The sequence below is a fragment of the Durio zibethinus genome, chromosome 25 (genome assembly GCF_047325235.1).
Source record: "Durio zibethinus cultivar Kanyao isolate XHJ-2024 chromosome 25, ASM4732523v1, whole genome shotgun sequence".
NCBI lineage: Eukaryota > Viridiplantae > Streptophyta > Magnoliopsida > Malvales > Malvaceae > Durio > Durio zibethinus.
In genome coordinates, this window is record NC_143186.1 from 19,606,955 (window position 1) to 19,623,303 (window position 16,349).

Consider the following 16,349-nt stretch of genomic DNA (forward strand, 5'->3'; position numbering starts at 1 on the left):
AATATATATTGGTCAGATTCCATAGTCAGCATTGAATCTAGTTTCCGTTGATCCATCTGTGCCTGTCAAAAAATATATATAGTAAAGCCACTTTATAGTTAGAAATGAACCAATAGAATGTAAGTAATACACTTGAGAATTGAGAATGAAAGCATGGTGATCGAGTAACTATGACATAGACAAGAAAGAGCCTAACTTGATCTATCTGGTTCTATACTATACTTGCAAACCAAAACTGGGAAGGTAACCCAAGTTGAAATTATTACATTCAAGTGTCCCAGATCATTACAATGGCAATCACTCCAACACCTAACAAGACAGCCAAAAACTTGTGATGGGGTGTGTCGACTGAAACTGTCTTAAGGGGTGTGTAACCTTTAGATAACAGATGGTTTATCGATACATAGATGAACACTCCGCATGCTAACCCCATTGATATGGCAAAGATCCAGTCGGCCACAGCACCCTGAGTTGTGGCATCTATTATGATCCCGATGGCCACACCAACGGGACTTGAAATGGCGAATGCAAAAGCGTATGCTATGCATGACAACAAGGGACGATCTGGGATCATTCGGAGGAGTGCGATCCCCATTGCAATTGCTGCAAATATCTTGTGCAAGGAGATTGTCCATAAGGCATTCAAAGCATTGGCTTCTGTCTCTGCAACTCCAATTGCAATGCCCTCAAAGACTGAATGGAAACACAAGGCAACGATCAACAAAACACTATCCCCAAAAGAACTCACATATGTGAGTGATGAGGGCTGTGCGCAAGCTATATTAATACCATTACCAACCTACATAGCATGGAAAGCTGCCAAATATTAACAGAAACGAATTCTGTAAGAAAATTACAGAAAATTTTTTAGGCTATTAAGCTTACCGGCGGATTGCGATGAGGATTACTTTTGCTCTGCTCAGCCCCTGCAGTTTAGACAGATATGTGTGAGGTGGAAAGGTAGAATTATAGCCATAGTAACAGTTCGACCACCATCATAACCATAAAATCAAGAGCTCTGGTAGCCTAAGATAACTTATTACACAACAACCGAATTAAACCAAACATTCATTGTTGCACTACTCTTAATTTAATATATATGGCCCTCTACTTTCATACTCCTAAAGTTATTATCAAGAAAATTTCGCGCAGAAACAGCTTCTCTTCTCCCAAATGTTAATGGCAACCAAAATTGGTTAGTAATATTCTTATCCTTTCCTCCAACCTTTTTCTAACAGATCAACAAACAAGACATGGCGTGTGAAACCAACAAGAACATGGATCTGGTCTTGTCTCACCTAACATTTATATTTAGACATATTAGAGTTTGCTTTATAATGTGGGAACTGATTAACGAGTCATTAACCTTGAACTCATCCTCTCCTTTCCTCAAGAACCAAACATGGCTGGACCTCTTTTCCTTCCCCAATTCACAAAAAAGAAACACACTGCTTCAACTACTTATAATTCATAATTCTTGATAAAAGAATTCATAAAAGAGAAAATTGTGGAAACGTGTTCTTACCTTGAAGCTCCAAATCACCATTATTATTAGATGAAGTATTACCCCTCCCACACACATAAGAAACCATACAATCAGCCACCATAGTCAATAAATACCCAGCACAAGCCAACATAAATGCAAAAGGATATTGTTTAGTCTTCAAATCCTCAAAAGTTTCATTAGCATCACTCAAGAAATGTATCATAGCAGTCCCTAGAAAAACCCCACCAGCAAACTGAGTTCCCATCACCAAAAACCCTTGGTTCCACTTAAGAAAATAGGGTGACACTCCACCAATGAAGGTTCCTACAAACACAAGAATCAAGCACCATATCTTGACCAGAATCAAGGATTTGGAACGTAGGTCATGAGGCTTATTGCTTTCACCTGCCATAACATCATCATCATCATCATCATCATCATGGCTGCCCCCATGGGAGGTGGCAGAGAGGAAAAGAGAGAGGGAGAGAAAGAGGAAGAAGAGAAAACTTGACACTTTCATTGGAAGAATGTAAAGTTAAAATGTGGTTTGAGTTCATTACATAATTACATAGAATATATAGAAAGAGAGAAGAGGGAGCGTTTTGTCGTTGTCTATACTGCAAAAGATAAGAGAAGTACTAACCTAGGAAATGGTCGTTGATAATACGAGGAAAGTAGAACAAAATAGACGTTTAAGTTTAAGTTGACTTGGTGAGGATTTTCTTTTTATTTTAATTAGACTTACAATTTTAGATACAGATACAAAAATAACATAAAAAAATTATATATATATATGTATTTAAAAAATATTTTGTATTTATTTATGTCCATACAAATTTTTACGTAATTCAATTCATATTGTATATATGTTGATACATCAAATTACGTAACACATTTAATTTAATCTTATCATATAAATACACATTTAATACATTTGATACCTTTAAAACATATTTTTTATATTTATTTTAATTTAATATAAACATATAAAGATTATTTTAATTTTTAATCTTTTAATTATGATACTTAATTAGTTATTTAATATCATATAAAAATTATGTTAAACATTTAATTATGATACTCATTTAATAATTATTATAAAATTATTTTTTTATATTAATAATATAAATATTAATATTAGTCTTATACATTATTATTTTATTTTTTAATCTTTAATGGTTTATCATTTTGAACTTATACTAAAAATTAATTTATTTATGTAACAAACTTTAGATATATATATTAAATACATATTAAATGAGTATTAAATTTTTTTTAATATGTAAGTATTTTTTATATTATTAATATGCTAAATTTATTAAATTGTAAATGATTAATAGCTTTTAGTTTTTTATTATTTTAGTTGTATTTTTATATATATTCATGTTAATTGTATCTATTCGTATATATTTATATTAGTCGTGTCTATTCATATTATTCATATTTATTCGTATCGTGTTTAAACGAATTAATTATATATGTATTAATCATTTCATGTCATGTGTAATATGTATATTAAATATGTCATATTCATGTTTAATATTTAAATACGTTTTATAATTCATGTTGTGTTCGTATTTTAATAATTTTTGTTATTATACATATTAAACATGACACGACATGAAAACATAAATTGTCAAATCTAATTTTAATTACCTTCTTTAGTTAAATTTATTTCACTTGGTAGTACCTTGTTAGATCACCATTTTTGTCCATTTTAGATCGATGAGTAATGAAAATAATGTTTATTTAGATTAAACCATATGAAGTACCGAAAAAATAGGTTGTTTAGTGACTTTTTGTAAATAATAATTACAATTGAAGTTCAACTTCTTAATAAATAATAATTCGTATATTTATTTTATATATGTTATATTTCAAATACATATAAAATACAACAATTAACATATCACAATTCATATTTATACATTAAATATGAAATATTTTTTTAATTTTTATCAAACTTATATAATTTTTTAAAAATTTTAAATCCTATCACTTTAATATAATTTTTTATATAATTTTCATGTCATATTATCTTATTTAAAATTATCAAATTTACTTTTTACCATGCCCTGAAGAGTTAAAAATCTTTAAAGATGTTATTATATTTGAATAACACCAACAAAAGATGGACAATATATGATGTAAGGAGTTAAAAATTAATAACCATATCTACCACCAATAATGAATAATGCCAAGTAAATAAAACAAGAATTAATATTTCATACACTGATAGTGTATCATTTCTATACATTATCAGTGAATAATACAATGACATCTCATTAATAAATAAAATTTTAAATTTTAAGCACTTAAAAATAAATATTAATAATTTATTTAGGGTTAATTAATTAAAATTAAAACTTTTCTTTTCTTGTCACCTCCATCTACATTTACTGCCTCATTCTTTTGATTTTTCAATTCTTTTTACTGGTAAGCTTTCCATCTCAGTCAAATTTCGTGATTTCTTTACTGGGTTAGTTGAATTCCACTTCGAAATTTTCATTAATTGGTTGATCATAGGTAAAATTGTTTGATCATAGGTATTTAATTAAGCGGTTTGAATTGAAAAGTTGATAGGTGGAGGAGAATTCATGGCTTTTTATGTTCACTGGAAGTGTAGGTTAAAATTAGTATTTTTAAGGGGGTGAATGAGGGAGTTGGCAATATGTTGTCTTCTATGTTGTCAATTTGTCTTATGCATATCTGGGAAAGGATATATTGTATTATATTGAATGAAAGGATTTGAATTATGTGATAAAGAGCTATTACATATTTCCTCTATAGGTGATGGGGTTGTATGGTTATATTTGATAATTGCCTGTCTTTGGATTTCCTTCAAGTTTGCTACTGTAAGCAACCATATTAAGTTAAAAGTATTAGAAATCTATTTTAGCAATATGCTGGTTGATTTCTGTTCTACTGTGTTTTTTGGATTATCAACTTTCTGTTTACTGATAATATTCTACTTATGGAAAGTTTCAAAATCAGTGTTATTTCAAAGTATGTGAGAATTTGTCTCTTTCAGTTAAAGTTTAATCAAAACATGCTAACTGATCTTCATAAGAGGTTGGTCAAATATGATCTCAAAACTGGGATGGTGGACATTTTGTACTGATATGATTGTGAGAATGTGTGGTTAGCCTCATCATGACTTTGGTAAATAGAGGTTGTTGAAGACTATAGATGTTTTTGTCATGCCCTGTTACCGATCATGAAATATTCTTATGTAGCTTTTTCTTCTTGGCTAGATTATGCATTTGATTTTTTATTTATTGAATCATATTGATCATTATTATGCCAACGTAATATCTTTTCGTTGAAGAAAATTTGGAGCAGATAACTAAGGCCGGTGAGATTGGCTTATCAACAATGCCTCATAAAGTAAACCTTATTGGTCTTTTAACTATTGTTTGCTCTGTTTTAATGAATTGTAAAAGAATAACTTTATGCACTATTTTGCTTTAGTTTTGATGTGTTTCATATTATAAAGTTATTTTACCTTGTATGTGTTTTTGGGATTTAGGTGTTGGAATATCAACAATAAAATGATATGAAAATGTCACTTGATCATGATATATATAATGGCATGGAATTGAAGGTGATTCAAATTTTTATCTTAATTTATTGATAAGGTTTTCAATTCTTGTTACAGGTGATGGCAACATCTTCTAATAAAGAATTAAATGTTGATAAAGTTGGCAGGAATATGATTTTGAAATTATTACAGAGGTAGCTTATAAAAATCATGAGTTTTTAGAATCATTTATCGGAATGGAGTTTTAATCTTTGGAAGAGGCTTTAGAGTACTATATTAAGTATGCAAAACGTGAAGGATTTAGAATTCGTAAGAGCCGTATTACAAAATCTCAAAAAACTTAATTGATTATTGGATAGGAATTTATTTATTCAAATGACGGTTATCGTAACAAAAAGTATCTCGAAAGAGAAGATAGAATTCAAGCACCACCAGAAGAGACACGAATGGGATGCAAAGCCATGATTTATGTGTCCAAGAAAGATGATGACAAATGGTTAATTTCTAGATTTATAAAAGATCACACTCACGAGCTTGCTACTCCAAAAAATGCTCAATTTTTACGTGTTCACAAAAAAAAGACGAGTTCAACAAAATTTAATTGATGTACTTAATGATTCAAGAATTCATTCTAGTAAAATCATGTCAATTTTAGCTAATGAATCAGGTGGCATTGATATGGTTGGTTTAACTGAGCGTGATATTCAAAATTATTTGAGTAATAGAAGGCATAAACAGCTTAAGAAATGAGATGCACGGTTAGTGTTGACTTATTTTGAAGAATGTCAGTCGAAGAATCCAGGATTCCTTTATACAATACAAATAGATGCAAAAAGTCAACTAGCGAATTGCTTTTAGGCTGATTCTAAGTCCAAAATGGCATATAAGTATTTTAGTGATGCTGTAGCTTTTGACCCAACTTATCTAACAAATAGGTATAAGATGCCTTTTGTTCCTTTCACTGGAGTTAATCACCATTACCAATCCATTTTATTTTGTTGTGCTTTGTTGTGGGATGAGACAGAGGAAACATTTGTTTGGCTATTGAACACTTGGTTGGAAACAATGTTTGGATATCATCCAAAAACAATCATTACAGATCAAGATGCGGTTATAACTAATGCAGTTGCAAAGGTTTTACCACATACTAAACATCATTTTTGCATGTGGCATATTGAAAAAAAAATTTCCTGAGAATCTTAGCCATGTTTATCACCAATTTGATGATTTCAAGAATCAATTTTTTAAATGCATCCATTATACATTAGTTCCTGATGAGTTTGAATTGGAATGGGTTGAAATAATTGAAAAATATTGTTTGCAAGAAAATAGTTGGCTGAAGAAGTTGTATTCCATTCGAGAAAAATGGATCCTTGCCTCTGTGCGAAACAACTTTTATGCTAGAATGTCTACTACTCAAAGAAGTGAGAATATGAACAAGTATTTCAAAGATTATGTCAACTCAAGCACTTCGATGAGTAAGTTCATCATTTAGTATGAAAAAGCCTTTGATGCAAGATACAACAAAGAAAGTGAGAAAATTTTCAAAACAATGAATTTCAAGCCAATTTTAAAGACATTTATCCAATGAAAAAAGAAACTTCGGAGGTTTACATAAGAAAAATGTTTAAAAAATTTCAAGATGAGTTAGTTCATTCTCAGCAGTATGTTACAAAAAATATCGCTGTAAATGAGCAAGTGTACAGTTATAGAGTGCATGAATTTGACAAAGAGAAACCTGAATATATTGTGACATTTGTTTCCTTGTCAGCAACTACAAATTGTTCATGTCACATGTTTGAATTTGTAGGCATCCTTTGCAAGCATTAATTGACAATTTTGATTAAAAAAAATGCATTCATTACCTGATCGATATGTTTTAAAACAGTGGATAAGAGATGCTAAAAAGGGAGAAGTAGAAAGCATCTTGGATGAACAACATGATAGTGCTCCAAAGTTTTCAATGATGTTATTTAACAATGTCATGATTCATTCTTTAGAGCTTTCAGAAAAAGTTTTAAGATTTCAAAAACATTATGATGTGGCAATTAGAGGTTTGCAACGGTTATTTGAAGAGCTCGATTCTTTGAAAATATCTGGAAGGAGTAAAACAGTAGCGCTGGTGTTTTAACAAGTGAAAATGTTTTTAAAGATGTTTCAAAAGATCATGAGACTCGTTTTTTAAGTTATAATATAACTTTGCGTGATCCTCCTCATGTGACTACTAAAGGGCGTCCTCGAACTCTAAGAATGAAAAGGGATTTGGAGCAAATAAATTAAAAAACATGTTCATTCTGTAAACAAAAGGGTCATACAAAGTGCACTTACCTGCTGAAAAACCAATCAAGGTATTGTTTGATGCTTTTAAATTAGTATAGTTTACCATATTAGCATTTCTTAATTTTTTTTTACTTATATTTTTTTGAAAGTGTGATTCTAGCCAAGAAATAGTGTCAAATCTCAATACTGCTAAAACTTATTGTTACATTCAATCAAATGAGGTAATAATAAGTCAATATTCTAATATTTTTAGTTACTTTTTTTACTTTGTTCAAACATGTTATTTAAATTAAATCTATTAATATGTAAATTTATCTTATTAGAACTATGAATCACTTGAAATATCTTTCTGTATGTAGAATCTAAGTGCGACTCAAAATTGGTATCAAGGACAAACAAATATGTCTTTAGAGTCTCACACTATAAATTTTACAGTAAAATAATCTACATTTTATATGATTTATCTCTTAAACATTGATAAAATTTTATAAAAATATCTTATTCATGTATTTCTTTTAATATTATTCATGGTTATTTCTTTTATTTAATTTTCTTGTAGGATTTGATAACTACAATGCAACAATTGCCTATTGGGACAATAAAAAAAGTTTAGGCATAAGTATAGAAGAGGGTGCGGACAATGAAAGAATTGGCAATCATGTATGTAACCAAACTGTATAATAGAAAGGGATAGAAAAAATAGAAAAATTTCCATTCATTCCTGCTCTACAATTTTTTGTATTTGCATTGAATGTTGGCGGAATCCAATCACACACCATAATGCCCTGCATGCTTCAACCCCACTCACCCTTATCAATAACTTTCAAATTTGATAAATTAAATTGCAATAGATTTTGTTTTACCCTATGATATGTACAAATCAGTTATGTTCTCTATATTTACAATCTTACTTCTTCGACATCACCTTCTTTAAGCTCTGTGCTAGGTAGTACTAGTTGACCATTAACTAAAATTAGCTTTCCATCAAGTCTTGCTCTTCTTGCAACATCTGCAGCAGTGCTGTCGGTTCTCAACTCATTATGTCACCATGGGGCCAACATATAGTAACAACCTCCCCTAGGACAACAGAATCAGGGGTTGATACTAGATTTTGCACCACCATCTTATCTTTCGAAACTTGATTCTGAGCATAGTTGCGCTGCCCATTGGAGCATTGTCCTCAACAAATGCACCTGTGTAATTTAAAGTTAAAACTTACTCAGTACATCTCATTCTAATTAGAAGAGAATTATTCAAAAGAAAAAAGTCACTACCCCATCGGCATATGTTATATATTGTGCATAATACAAGTAACAAGAAGGAATACCTAATATTTCCTATAGTTTTATTGAAAATTTTTTAGATTAGTCAAATAATTTTTCCATCAATAAAAGGGAGCATGTCAGTCTAAATAACCCTTAAATTCAAAAAATTTGAGTCATGTCATATGCCAGCTAAATCGAAGTATTAACCTACCATCTTCAAAAGGAAAATATGAACATAAGGATGAGGAATCAAATACATCTAACGAACCCTACTAATAGCAATGTCTACTTTAGTGATGGCCTCTAGAAATGTTTAAGATGATTGCAACCATACCCTGTGGTTGATGCTAACTTTAATTGAATTGGAAGCAACATATTCTAGATTGGGCCTAGATGCAATAAATTCAACTTGTTTGCCTTCAAAAACGGCAAACATAGCAGTCTAATATTTAGATTCTTCTTGATCTATCAAATCAATCACTTTGATGAAGGTTGGCAAAAGGCATTCAAATTAGTCTTGCTACAAGGAAATAATTTAATGAGGTAAATAAATCTGCCCACCGACTATAATGATCAGTTAAAAGTTGAACATCCAAGACAGAAGATGCTAGAAAAAGCAAAAGCTCACAGATATGCAGAAGTCTTGAAAAGCTTATTAAATATGTTTATTGTTAAAACATCTTAGATACTCACAAGATATGGGATATGCCATTGATCTTTTTATAAATCCAAAAATGACAAAACAGAATCTGGTGAGATGAAGATAAGATAAATAAAGTCAAGTAAAAAAAATTGAAAAATCAAAAGAAGTAGGCAATAAATACAGAGGAAGGTGACATAGAAGAGAAAAATTTTAATTTTAATTAATTAACCTTAAATAAATTTATTAATATTTATTTTTAAAGGCTTGAAATTTTAAATTTTATTATTAATAAGGTATCTTTGTATTATTCATTGACAGTGTATAGAAATAATACATTGTCGGTGTATGAAATATTAATCCATATTTGAAATGGAAGCCAAATCAGAAACTAAAGATGTAAAGTAGTAGCATTAGCAATGGAATCTTTATTTAGGAATTATTCGCAAAAAACACCACTAGTGGGATCCACTTTCGGATTGGCTTTACCGTCACGTTGGGTCTTGACGGCAAAGCCACTTCCACGATTCACACCCAAGTTGTGACTTGTGAACTCTGAAGTTCAAACGTCAAAGTCGTTGGTTAGGACAAAGACGTGTGAACCAACCAACCATGAGACATGGATTACATCGAGCTAAACATGTCAATCACTTCAGGTTCAAGGTAGACTAAGACTATTCTTGTCAAAAAATAACTGAATATTGCAAGAATGAATAACCTTAGCATCAGCTGTGGCCAAAATTTTGACTTCATCAACCATCTAAGATATTGGAAGCTTGCCTACATCTCGGCAAAAGGAAAGTTCATTTTTCAGACATTTAAATTATCAGAAAATGGCTTTCCTACTGGGAAAAATGGAGACTGAAAACTTCAACGATACTGTCTTTCACATTCTTCTGATTCCATCAACTATACATAACTCTGTCCTCAGCGCCGCCAGAATCGACCTTGCTGCCTCTGTTCTTTCATTCGCCTGCGTGATCATGGCTCCAAATCAAAATGTCGTTCAACAACATTTCAATATGGACGTGATTGGCATTTATCAATGTTGTTATCAAGTATAAAGACAGCATATCTGAGACAGATTTGAAAATACAGTAAGGTAAGAAGATAGTTCACCTCTGATACTCTTTGGAACGCTCGAGAAACTCTTTTGCAATATCTTTTCTTTCATAAGATTGTAATACTTGTCTGATATCAGCTGTCAGCTGGACAGGTATTTTAGGATATTTCGCTACGGTATTTTAGGATTCCGAACCGAAAGTTGCTTGAGTTCCACATTGAACCTGAATAAAATATTTCTACTATGTTACCAGTCTGAAAAGCAAGACTATCAGTAAAATTAATTTTTTTTAAGTCAATTATGATGTTTCTTTTAAACAAAACACAGTAATTGATTTTTTTTTTCTTTACATTTTTATATATTCTATAATTGTCTATTACGGCGTTTTCCTTAAAAATATGCGGTAATTATCAAAGTTAGTGTTGCATTTGATTACTGACTATTACGTGTTTACCACGTAGAAACTCCATAAATGTTAAAGTACATTATTTCCTTATTTTGGATAAGCTTGTGGATATTTTTGCCTGTTTATAAATATTTGGAATATAGAAAATCAATTTATAGTCTAGCACACGATGAATGAAAGATAGTGTCAATCTCCTCAATGTCAGAAAACTTGTTTTGAAATTCTGCAAATTACGTATTGGAAAGGTTTGGTAAATTGAAACCAGAAAGGTTCGCAGAGTTGATGAATTACGGCGTTTTTTCATTACAAATGCAGTAATTGTGTCACTATTTTTTTCTTAAAAAAGTCAATTAAGGTGCTTATTTACTTAAAATGCTGCATTTGATCAATTTATATTTTTATAATATCATCAATTATTGCGTTTATTTAACAAAAATGCAGTAATAGGATGAAATTCAATTTTATAAAAAATAATGTTAAATCCTTCGTTCATTTGATGATAAAAGCATCATTTGTCCCGTTCATTTTTTTTAAAACAAAATGCAAGGCTTGTTATATTGTCAAGGATATTATGATAAAAAAACATGATCTAATAAACGTAAATTTTTCTCAATCGAATATAAGAATTTAAAAATGAGATACCTGAAAATGACTACTTTTCCTTGGTATTACACTTTCTTCTAGAATTCAAGATTCAGCAAACCTAACTCTCCCTTAATGTGTATAATAGTTCATGTCATCATACGTATGTGTATGCATGGCAGAGTTTTATTTTTGTATTTCTCTGTGAACAGTGCTGATATGATTTTATTAGATTGGATAGGATAATGGACCTTCATGGAATTTAGGCAATTGAGTTTTGTTTGTTTGGTTTCATATGCATTTTTCATGTGTATATGTATATATACATGTATATAAGTGTATTGCATACATGTCATCATCTGTGTGTGTACAAGTATAGCTGTGTTTGATTTGTGTATTGATAAATGGACAGTGCTGTTTAAATTGGATTAGGATTGGGTTTATTTTAGATCGGGTTCAACAGTGTCGTATTTGGTTTTTAATACTCCATTAGGCGGCTAGCTTTGGTTTAGAAGGCTATGTTCTGATTGCTTAGTTAATTTTTGTTGTGCATGAAGTTGACACTGTTAGCTTGGGTTGTTTTAATTTCACATTATGGCTTAAGAATTACTACGAGCTTAGGATGGTGATTTGGGTAAATGGGTTGATGGTGGAATGAGTAAAAAGTTTAATTTAATCCCTAGTGGTTGTGCTGCAGAATTTGCTCGAAGATTACATTTCGAAGATACAGAGAGCATCTGAAGATATCTTTAAGAATGATGCGCTTAAATACACTGTCAAGGAGTATGAAATTGAGTTAAAGCGTCTTTTTTCAGCATTTGAGTTGAGGCCATTCGCTATGACAACTTTGAGGTCATTTCTAATGTTCTATTTGCCTCTATTGGAGCATTATATGAACACAGAAGAGGACGATGATGACTTCCTACAGGACACTCCGGAAGAGCGCCACGTGGATTTAGTTGTTCCCTTCAAAAAATCAATGAAGCAAATAATTCGTGAGGTGAGTTGTTTTCTTTTGGTCTTGCCTTTCTATGATATCCTGCCGCTGAGCCCGTTTTTTGATATTGTTCATCTGTCTCTCTTCGTATCTTATGAAATTCTGATATGCTTTTTCAGCGAGAGTCAAGCAAAAAACCAAATATTTGTATAATTCATCAATTTATGCAGTTAAAATTAATAAAAAGATATGTAGTTATGTCATTTAGATGCTAATTAAATTCATATTTACACATGCCAAATTTGTTCAATTCTTCTTTCTGTATTCATTAAATCTAAGCTTTGTTCTGAAGTCTGTCTTCTATAGATTGTTGAATCTCCGTTTTTGAAGCACATTGCACCGCAAATGAGACAATCCTTTGCTATTGAAGGAACAACTTAACTTTATTATGCTTTATGCCTTCTCAGACTACTGTTCTCGAAAGACTTGCTGTTGTTTATGTTTCGCAACGCGTGGCATGGAAACTCCTTAAAGGTACATTCCTTTCATTATTCCACGAAGTCATGGTGGTGGATCAGTGGTTGTACTTTAACTTGCCTGTGAACGTAAAAGGGAAAAAATGCTTTTACTCTTATCATATTATGATCATTATTATTATTCAAAATCTTCTTGCTGATTATTATTGTAAGCTGCTCATGAGTTTGATCAACATGTGCAGACGTTCCAAAATCAGCTGTCCGGAAGTCCCAAAGGGGAATGCCTGCCACAGTGTACTTCTTCAGAGTTAGCAGAACAACTTTCAGAGATCAAAACCATTTATCAATTTGTCCTCTATTTTATTGTAAATAGTTGCTTTAGCTTTGTAACATCTCTGCCTTTTTCCCAATGTTTACTCAGGTCATCTTCTTGGAGTTGCGGCAGCATGGCTTGTCCAAACTGGTATTGAAATCTACCGGTGCTTTTCTCGCATAACAAACTCTGAAGAGAGTGAAGGGGTCAACATAGCAGAGCAAACTAAACGTCTTGGAAAGAAGATTTCTGGTGTTACCATCAGTTGTGGAGCATCGTTGATTTTTGCTTCCATTGGAGCAGGGATTGGTGCTACTCTTTTTCGTCCTTCATTGGTCTGTGGATTGGTAAGTAGTCACCTATCTGAATCTTAACTCTTCGTAGTTTATAGCAAATAGTTGCCTGTTACCAACATCCCAAGTTTGTGTGTAAGACTGTAAGTTCAACTGTCTTACATTGGCATCATTTTAAATTGTGAATTTTTTCTACAGGCTGTGCTGCTGGAGACTTGGCTGGTCCCATCATAGTATCAGTTTGCCTCGAGAAAGCTCTTCATGTGGACCTCTAGAGCACTGGATATTACTCATTCAACTACTTCAAATTTCACATTTGTATGTTAGCACCTTTTATCAGAGGATTTAATGAGATTTTACCACTAATAACACTATTTATTGTAGGTTTTGTTGAAGCAGAAACTGCTTCTGAAGCTGCTGATCCGAAAATTTCCCTTTTGGGTTAATACTTTTTCTCGGTTTATACCAATGAAGTTTTCCTACCCCGGTCTCTGCTCTCATAGTAGAGTTATAAAATAAAAATAGTTTCAGTGCTTGCATTGTATCTGACAAGAACATGGTTCAGCTTGGAATAACAATGGTCTTGCCAAACCCATTGAACTCAAGCAAGACGACAAGTAAGGCCTTCATTCCTTAAGGCAAAACATTTATGTTTTTAGAAGGCAAGAGGCATTACCACACTAGATGAATCTTATGTTTTGTCCAACCCATCTGACATTACTGTATAATCCACTCAGTTCATGATTCATGCATGATAGCAAGTCAATATATATTGGTCAGATTCCATAGTCAGCATTGAATCTAGTTTTGGCTGAGCCATCTATGCCTATCAAAAAATATACATAGTAAAGCCAATTTATAGTCAGAAATGAACAAATAGAATGTAAGTAATACACTTGAGAATTGATAATGAAAGCATGGTGATCGAGTAACTATGACATAGACAAGAGAGAGACTAACTTGATCTATCTGGTTCTATTCTATACTTGCAAACCAAAACTGGGAAGGTATCCCGAGTTGAAATTACTACATTCAAGTGTCCCAGATCATTACAACAGCAATCACTCCAACGCCTAACAAGACAGCCAAAAACTTGTGATGGGGTGTGTCAATGGAAACTGTCTTAAGGGGTGTGTAACCTTTAGATAACAGATGGTTTATCGATACATAGATGAACACTCCGCATGCTAACCCCATTGATATGGCAAAGATCCAGTCGGCCACAGCACCCTGAGTTGTGGCATCTATTATGATCCCGATGGCCACACCAACAGGACTTGAAATGGCGAATGCAAAAGCGTATGCTATGCATGACAACAAGGGACGATCTGGGATCAGTCGGAGGAGTGCTATCCCCATTGCAATTGCTGCAAATATCTTGTGCAAGGAGATTGTCCATAGGGCTTTCCAAGCATCAGCCTGTGTCTCTGCAACTCCAATTGCAATGCCCTCAAAGACTGAATGGAAGCACAAGGCAAAGATCAACAAAACACTATCCCCAAAAGAACTCACAGATGTGAGTGATGAGGGCTGTGCACATGCTGTATCAGTACCATTACCAACCTACAAAGCATGGAAAGCTGTCAAATATTAACAGAAACCAATTTACAGACAATTTTTGAGGCTACTAAGCTTACCGGCAGATTGCAATGAGGATTATTTTTGCTCTGCTCAGCCCCTGCAGTTTAGACAGATATGTATGAGGTGAAAAAGTAGAATTATAGTCATAGTAACAGTTCAACCACCATCATAACCATAAAAGCAAGAGCTTTGGCAGCCTAAGATAACTTATTACTCAACAACCGAATTAAACCAAACATTCATTGTTGTACTACTCTTAATTTAACATATATGGTCCTCCATTTTCTTAGTCCTAAAGTTATTATCAAGAAAATTTCGCGCAGAAACAGCTTCTCTTCTCCCAAATTAATGGCAACCAAAATTGGTTAGTCATATTCTTATCCTTTCCTCCAACCTTTCTCTAACAGGTCAGTCAACAAACAAGACATGGCGTGTGAAACCAACAAAAACATGGGTGTGGTCTTGTCTAAACTAACATCTATGTCTAGACTTATTAGAGATTGCTTTACCATGTGGGACCTGATTAACTAGTAGTTAACATTGAATTCATCCCCTCCTTTCCTCAACAACCAAACATGGCTAGACCTCTTTTCCTTCCCCTCTTTTCCTTCCCCAATTCACAAAAATAAAAACACCGCTTCAACTACTTATAATTCATAATTCTTGACAAAAGAATTCATAAAAGAGAAAAATATGGAAACCTGCTCTTACCTTGAAGCTCCAAATCACCATTATTATTCGATGAAGTATTACCCTTCCCATACACATAAGAAACCACGCAATCAGCCACCATAGTCAATAAATATCCAGAACAAGCCAACATATATGCAAAAGGATATTGTTTAGCATTCAAATCCTCAAAAGTTTCATTAGCATCACTCAAGAAATGCATCATGGCAGTCCCTAGAAAAACCCCACCAGCAAACTGAGTTCCCATCACCAAAAAACCCTGGTTCCACTTAAGAAAATAGGGTGACACCCCACCAATGAAGGTCCCTACAAACACAAGAATCAAGCACCATATCTTGACCAGAATCAAGGATTTGGAACGTAGGTCATGAGGTTCATTGCTTTCACCTGCCATAACATCATCATCATCATCATCATTGCTGCCTCCATGGGAGGTGGCAGAGAGGAAAAGAGAGAGGGAGAGAAAGAGGAAGAAGAGAAAACTTGACACTTTCATTGGAAGAATGTCAAGTTAAAATGTGGCTTGAGTTCATTACATAATTACAAAGAATATATAGAAAGAGAGAACAGGGAGAGTTTTTGTCGTTGTCTGTACTGCAAAAGATAACAGAAGTACTAACCTGGGAAACGGACGTTGATAATTTAAGGAGAAAAGTATAACAAAATAGACATATAATTAGACATGATAATTTTAAATATGATTAATGATATAATATAAAAAAAATTATATATATGTTTTAAAAAAATATTTTGAAAAAAATTATATATGTTTTAAAAAATATATTTCGTATTTATT

General features: G+C 32.4%; 2 protein-coding genes and 1 pseudogene across 3 annotated transcripts; 1 reads left to right on the forward strand and 2 right to left on the reverse strand.

The window, feature by feature from the left end:
- Positions 1–77: 77 nt before the first annotated feature.
- Positions 78–2,097, reverse strand: LOC111275595 (zinc transporter 11-like). Its single transcript, XM_022861020.2, has 3 exons — positions 1,526–2,097; positions 886–926; positions 78–799 (listed from the first exon to the last, which is right to left on the reverse strand). The coding sequence occupies exons 1-3, from the start codon at positions 2,004–2,006 to the stop codon at positions 269–271; spliced, it is 1,053 nt and encodes a 350-aa protein (XP_022716755.1). The 5' UTR covers positions 2,007–2,097; the 3' UTR covers positions 78–268.
- Positions 2,098–11,612: 9,515 nt separating this feature from the next.
- On the forward strand, positions 11,613–14,052 carry LOC111275504 (uncharacterized; annotated as a pseudogene). Its single transcript, XR_016333613.1, has 8 exons — positions 11,613–11,624; positions 11,676–11,730; positions 11,821–11,897; positions 11,961–12,263; positions 12,668–12,734; positions 12,919–13,003; positions 13,096–13,336; positions 13,481–14,052. The product of XR_016333613.1 is annotated as an uncharacterized LOC111275504 (transcript).
- Positions 14,053–14,121: 69 nt separating this feature from the next.
- ZIP11 (zinc transporter 11 precursor) lies at positions 14,122–16,170 on the reverse strand. Its single transcript, XM_022861019.2, has 3 exons — positions 15,575–16,170; positions 14,920–14,960; positions 14,122–14,845 (listed from the first exon to the last, which is right to left on the reverse strand). Exons 1-3 carry the CDS (start codon positions 16,047–16,049, stop codon positions 14,315–14,317), a joined length of 1,047 nt encoding a protein of 348 aa, XP_022716754.1. The 5' UTR covers positions 16,050–16,170; the 3' UTR covers positions 14,122–14,314.
- Positions 16,171–16,349: the final 179 nt, after the last annotated feature.